Raw genomic sequence first — 7315 nt, forward strand, 5'->3', positions numbered from 1 at the left:
CTGTTGCTAGCCTATACACAACATGAGCCGTCTAACACTGACGGCACCGAACTGCGACAGCCAACAACTATCTACCAGCGCAATATTGAGTGAAGACGGCAGTGACGATGGCGACGAGATGACAGCAACGATGGCAACGAGATGGTAATGATGACCATCTTGAAAGCACGATGGGGATCCCACTTCCAGCAACAGCCACGAAGTCCCTCACAGAGGCCCCTCTCATATTCTCAGCGTGGCCTGGGTCCGCTCCGGCCATGCCCCCTCTCTGGAACCTACTTCCTGATGGGCCCCCCCTCTGTGACCTTAACCCTAGATGCCCCCCTCTCATGTCTATCGTGGCCTCGTGACGTCTAACACTACAGTTACCCTTTACCGACAGATTCTTCCCGAGGATTCTGGAAGGTGGCCGTGGCCAAGCGCGGAGCCAGCCATGCTGCAGAGAATATAAGCCGGGTCCCGAGATGGACCAGGGTTGTTCTTGTTCATCCTGGAAGAAACCTTCGTCTCCATTCTCTGCTCAACGAGTCTCCAACACGTGGACCTGGACCCGAGCTGTTGGTCCCGGTTCATAGTAGCAGTTACGTTGTAGCTAGTGTAGTTAGCTTGGTGGTCACCACCAAAGGTTGTTATTCCGTTAAGGGGAAGTTACCCCATGTGTTAGAGTTAAATAAATGTGTTGCCTCCAAGTCTATATCTGCAACTCATTTGAACTCACTAGAGATGTATATGAGTCTTTACGTGTCTCTCTATGATCCTCTATGTATGTCAACGAGTCTCTATGCATATATATGAGTCTCTAAGCATGTCCATGAGTCTCAACATATGTCTGTGAGTGTCTATAAGTATATATGCACGTGTAGTGTAATAGCGCTGGACAGCAGCGGCAGCTGTGGTGGACAGACAGTACACACGCTGGTGAGCGTGAGCATGTTGTTGTGATGGCAGAGTAAAGGACCCCATCTGGAGGACCCTGGAACCTGCTAGCGGGTTCGAGAAGGGAGGCACGGTCAGGTCGGGGCAGCCAGGCCGCACTGGGAGAATGAAAGGAGCTGAGAGCGGCGGCTCGCTGCTGCCAGTTCTGGAAGTGGACTCGTCTTGTCGTTGCTGTTGTCTCGTCGCTGATCGTCTCTGCTAGATATTGCGCTACGAAGGACAGTAGTTGTCTATCTCAGTCAGTTAGACGGCTCGCGCTATGTATAGGCTAGACTAAGTAATGGTGGAGAGTGTGTGGACGAGACCGTGAAAGTTGTTAATAAAGAAGGTGCTTCCTAGAAACTCTGAATCGTTGACACGACACATGTGTAAGTCTCTACGCACGTCTATGAGCCTCTACGTGTCTCTCTCTCTCTGACGAGTCTCTACGAGCCTTAGCTCAGTGCTCTGGGTGAGTGGAGTGGATAAGCCTCGTTGGGTGGGTGGGAGTTGGAAGGAGGGGTGGGTGGGGGATAGGAGGAGGGGCCAAACACGTGCATCCCCCCTCCTCCCTCGAGCCCTAATCTCGTGCGCTCGTGCGGAGGTGATTAGCATCAGGATGGGGTGGGGGGATTAGAGGTGGGGGTGAGGAGGATGAAGGGGAGGGGATGGTGGTTATTTAAGGTGTGGAGACAGGGTGCAGAGACACACAAAGAGGCAGAGAGAGAGAAAAGTGGAAACACACGCGGAGACAAGAGACACAAGCCGAGACACGGGAAGACACAGGGGAGAGACACGCGGAGACAGGAGGAGACACGCGGAGACACGCAGAGACACGCCAAGGGACAGCCATGCCCTCTCTCTCTGTCCCCATTCACTCACTGACGAGCAAAACTTCCTCGCAGCACCAGCATTGCTCGAACTCCACCACCTCATCACAGCCCCTCGCCTCCTCGCTCCTTCGCGAAGAGAAGGGAGAGGATGAAGGGTCCTTTGGACATCAGGAGGAGGGAGAAGATGTGAGACGTGAGGAGGAGGTGGAGGAAGAGGGGGAGACGTTGAGACAACAGGAGAAGGAGGTTCAAGATCACGAGACGTTAGAACATCAGGCGGAGAAGTTGATGTCCCACGAACATCAAGAAGAGGTGGTGGCGGAGGAGGAGGAGGTGGAGGAAGAGGAGGTGGAGACCTTAGACCTCCAGAAGATCAAGGAGATCTTCAGGCGCCGCGAATATCAAGACGGCGGCCGCGAGGAGGACGACGGCTCGACTGAAGGTCGACGGTCCGACGACGATGATGATCACGATGATGAGGACGAAGTGGCGGGTGAAGAGGAGGAGGATGAGGAGGAGGAGGACATCGTGAGGTGTGGCGCTCTGAGGCCCCGTAGGCACACGCTGCCCGCCAGCGAGTTCCGGGAGCTGTGCGAGGCAGACGCCACCAGCGTCTTCGAAATCGAGAGAGAAGGTGAGCGCGTGGCCGTGTGTGTCTGTGTGTGTGTGTCTGTGTGCGTGTCTGTGTGCGTGTCTGTGCGTGTGTCTGTGCGCGTGTCTGTGCGTGTGTCTGTGTGTGAGTTTGTGTGTAAACATCGTCAATAGGGAAACAAAGGCGGCCGGGCGTGGTGCTGGCCACTCTCACCCCCTTGTGTGCTGTACCGGCCTTCATAGGTGCTCGCTAACAGCACTTGCCCCAAGAGTATCTTAATGCTTTGAGGGGAATCTTTGTCTTCGTCAGTGACGGTTGTCTCTGTGCATTGGTCTGCCAGTAGGAGGGCGACGAGTTGGTGAGTTGGTGAATTAATGAATTAATGGATGAGTGAGTGGGTGATTGAGTGAGTAGGTGGGTGGATTGGGCGCCACAGTGGTTAGAAGATGTTAACTACCTCGCCTAGTATTCAGGAGATCATGGGATCCCGACCCTGATGCCCGTATATTTGGAATTTGCATGTCTTTCTCCCGTGGTCGCGTGGAATTTTCTCCGAATCCTCCGGGGTTTTCCCCTCCACATTTTTGAATTAACATGCGCTTAGAGTATTTGGCTTCTATGAATTTCCACGTGATAATAATCCACTTTGTTGATATATAATGTGTGGCTTCTGAAAAAGAGCTACAGAGCTCAGTGGGCTTTCTCTGGTAAAATACAAAGTTTAGTTTACTAAGTAGGTGGGTGAATTAGTGGATGGATAAGTGGATGACTGGCTGGGTGGGTGGGTGAGTAGTGAGTGAATGAGTGATTGAGGCAGTTACTTGGTGAATGAGTGAGTGGGTGAGTGACCGAGTGACTGAGTGGGTGAGTGAGTGGGTAAGTAGGTGAGTAAGTGGATGAGTGGGTGGGTGGGTGATGCAGGAGCCCGAGTGACCATGCTGACCGCGTCTTTCTACCCTCCTCCTCCACCTCCCCTGTCCTCCCGTGGATCGAAGCCTTCGTATCGGTGTCTGGCGAGTGCCCCCTGCGTGAACCGCAGCTGCGCTCCTTCCTGCGAGCATGTCCCGAGCTCTCGCTCGGCTGGTTCGAGCAGGGACGTCTCTCCGCCTTCATCATCGCGTCGCGCTGGGACAAGCGGCGACTGTCTCAGGTGAGATGGAGAGAGACGCACCGAACGGGCCAGTGGGACGCACGGGCAGACACGCAGGGGCCAGTGGATGGCTGGGTTTGTGCGTGTGTGGTGAACTTCTTTGGCATCGTACGTAGCCAACCGGAGAGCATTGTAGTGTATAGTAGTTTAGTGTATGGTGTAGTGTACATGTGTAGTGTGTAAAGTAGTGTATAATGTATTATAGTGTATAGTAGTGTAGTGTAGGAGAGCGAGAGGAGGGATAGTAGTTTGAAGAAGTCCCTCACTGCTTGCTGCATCGATCACCGTCAGTGGGCAACACACGCAGCTGATCGCAACTCCTTGCGGCACACAGTCCACCAGGCCACTTCCTTCTTCGAAGATACCCACAGGGCCTGTATGGAGAACAAAAGGAGAAGGAGGAAGAACCGTGACCCCTCAGCACCCATCCCAGATCAGACCTATACTTGCAGCCGTTGTGGCAGGACCTGCCTATCCCACATAGGCCTCGTCAGCCACCAGCGTGCCTGCAGAAGACGTGGATGTCCTTCCTAGATCTTTGTTCGCGAAGCCAAGCCATGAGTAGTGTATAGTAGTGTAGAGTGTAAAGTGTAGTATACAGTTGTATATTGTGTAATGTATAACAGTGTAGTGTGTAGTGTATAGTGTAGTGTATAGTTGTGTAGTGTGCAGTGGATAGTCGTTTGTATGTGCATATGTTGAACATTTTCGGCACCGTATGTAGAAAACCGCACTAATTGCAGGTTGCGGGGGAAGGACATCAAATTAAACACAAAAATAAGCAGCAGTTCTATAGAAATTAGTTTGCCAATCTAGGTGCTAATTTAAAAGCGTGTAGCCCCGAGTGGCATCCTAATATCCGAGGGAAGAGAGTGTTCCAGACGGCCACAGAAGCAGCGCAATCTGAAAGTATGGGGATGCAGTGACCGTCTTTGTTCTATGGCTAGCCAACGCTGCAAGGATGACCGGAGTTTACGTGATGATCGTTTACGTATGAGCAAGTGGGTGTGTGGGTGCGTGAGTGGGTTAGAGACACAGGGATGAGAGGGATGGACACACGGGGACATGGGGATTCCATGGAGAGGGAGACACGGGGAGTGACTAGGAGACACGGGAGCCACACCCGCTCGCCCACACACGCCCACACGTGCCCTCGACTCGTACTTTTCTGACCTTTGTCGCTGGCCCCCCACTTTCTCCTTCTCTCTCCTCTCGTCCCTCCTCTCTCCCCCCTCCCTCATCCTCCTCCCCACCATGCACCCCACCACCCAACAACAACAACAGGAGTCCCTGGACACACACGTGCCGGGCGGCTTGTGCGCCCACATCCATGTGCTGGCGGTGCACCGCGCCTGCCGCCAGCAAGGCAAGGGCTCCGCCCTGCTGTGGCGTTTCCTGGCGCGCCTCGAGCACGGTGGCGGAAGTGGCGTTGGCGAGCCGCGACGACCCAACGCACTCTCCCCCCTGGCCACACCCACCTCGCCCGTGACGACGCCCACTTGGCCCAGGGGCACTCCGGCGTTTCCTACGCGGGTCAGGGACATCTCGACCACCGCCGCCACAACTGCAGTGGCTACAGCTGTGGTTCCTCCTACCCCTGCCGTGTACCCCAGACGGGCGTTGCTCATGTGCGAGCGCGAGCTGGTGGGCTTCTACGCACGCGCGGGCTTCCGGGCACTGGGTGCCTGCGCCGTGCACGTGCCCGGGCTCGCCTTCGTCGAGATGGAATGGCGGGCAAGCCGTCGCGCGCTCGGAGCGCGGAGGAATAGCGGTTGGTGATTTGGGCTGGCTGGCTGTCTGATTGGGTGTCTTGCTGGCTCCCTTGAAGAGGACGCTGCTGATTGGCTGCCACCAACAAAACTCACCTACCAGCCATCCGCCAACACCAGCCACCCACCCACCACCGCAGCCCACCATCACCATTACCACCACAATCACCACCACCCACTATCCACCATCACCACCGACCCACCACCACCTACCATGACCACCACCGCAACCCACCATAACCACCACCACCCACCACCGAAATCCACCATCACCATTACCACCACAATCACCACCACGACCCACCACCACTTACCATGACCGCAACCCACCATAACCACCACCACCAACCACAACCACCAATCAGCAGCACCACCACCTATTGAAGACCCCAAAGCAAGACTAACTGGCAAAATGGGTCCCAAAAAATAAATTAAAAAAAGAAAAAATACCTTTTGAGGCCAGACTATCGGTCATATACCGACTATAATCACCCAGGAATGTCTGTCAATGCTCGTGACGTCACTCCACATCGACCAGCCCCCCTCTTTAATAATCATTGTAAGGTGACGTCCTCCAAATTGACACCCCCCTCCTCACATTAATTATAAGCGACTGACGTCACTCCACATGGGGGGCCGAGGCGCCTCGTCCCCCCTCCTCGGCGTCAACTTACAACCCTCACTACAAAGGCAGAACCCTCACGTCACGTGATCTCCATAACGCTATTGAGACATCAAAGTAAAAAGGACGTCGTGATGAACAAGGGATTATAACCTTAAAATGAAATAGGTCTGTGTCACTGCGTCCTTACAAATTGCACACGCATTAATGCAATGAATATCACGTCACTGTCTGCTTTTTGCTTGCAAGTTTCAGATTTACTGCAATACACCCGTCCTTGGTTGGGTAAAAGGCTCGATCTTTATAGAGAGAGAGACAGGAGAAAAGTCATAGGTCGCTATGTGAATCTATGGGTCTATCTCTGTGAGTATATGGGTCTCTGTGTGAGTCGATAATTCTCTGTGAGTCTGTGGGGTTCTGCAAGTTTTTATGGGCCTCTGTGTGGTTGTCTGCAATTCTCTATGCGAGTCTACGGGCCTCTGTGTGAGTCTGCGATTATTTATGCAAGTCTACGGGCCTCTGTGTGAGTCTGCGATTCTCTATGCGAGTCTATGGGTCTCTGCATGAGTCGATAATTCTCCATGCAAGTATGTGAGGCTCTATGCGAATCTACGGGTCTCTCTGTTTAGAGTCTGCGATTCTGTATGTGAGTCTGTTATATATTGTACATAATATAACTGCTTCCCAACGCATCTAACATACATGACATACACCAACATGGTTATTCTGCTACATGTAAAAACATTCACGATACACTTGCACGATGGTACTGCATAAATTTGATATGCATTATATATATGTAATAGTCTCTTAACTGCTGGTCCGGAGGAGGATGTGAAGAGGCGATGTTCAATTGTAAATCTATGCGCGTCTTTGTCCATGAAAGATGCGGTCCGGAGATGTTTCTCCATGTCGGAGCCGTGAATATTGGTTTCTGAATCTGTAAATACCCTACCTTTGTGCGCAGAGGTGAATTAAACGGCATGTCTTTACCATACCGAACGCGTGTGGCGCTCAGAATCGTGAATGTGTGTGGGGCTTGAGGTCTGTAGGGGGGTGTGGAGCAGGAGGTATAATAGTTTGGTGGGAATCAGCAGGCGGGTGGGTGTGGCTTTGGGATTGTGGGTGGGGATAGTGGGTGGGTGGGTGTAGCTGTGTGCGATAGTGGGCTGGGATAGTGGGCAGGTAGGGTGTGGCTTTGGGATAGTGGTGGGGGGGATAGTGGGTGGGTGTGTGTGGCTGTGTGCGAAAGTGAGCGGGAATAGTGGGCGGGTGGATTTTAGCTCCGTATTATAGTGGGCGAGAATAGTGGGTGGGTGGTGTATGCGTGATAGTGTTTGGGGATAGTGGGCAGGTGGTGTGTGGCTTTGGGATAGTGGGGGTCGGGGGATAGTCAGCAAGTGAGTGTGGCTACGTGTGATAGTGGGCGGGGAT

At 53.3% G+C, this 7315-nt stretch overlaps 1 protein-coding gene across 1 annotated transcript; it reads left to right on the top strand.

The window, feature by feature from the left end:
* Positions 1–1619: 1619 nt before the first annotated feature.
* On the top strand, positions 1620–6575 carry LOC144952762 (uncharacterized). Its single transcript, XM_078883249.1, has 3 exons — positions 1620–2382; positions 3336–3490; positions 4775–6575. The coding sequence occupies exons 1-3, from the start codon at positions 1767–1769 to the stop codon at positions 5267–5269; spliced, it is 1266 nt and encodes a 421-aa protein (XP_078739375.1). The 5' UTR covers positions 1620–1766; the 3' UTR covers positions 5270–6575.
* The last annotated feature ends 740 nt before the right edge of the window (positions 6576–7315 follow it).

This window comes from Lampetra fluviatilis, chromosome 69, assembly GCF_964198595.1.
Source record: "Lampetra fluviatilis chromosome 69, kcLamFluv1.1, whole genome shotgun sequence".
Classification (NCBI taxonomy): domain Eukaryota; kingdom Metazoa; phylum Chordata; class Hyperoartia; order Petromyzontiformes; family Petromyzontidae; genus Lampetra; species Lampetra fluviatilis.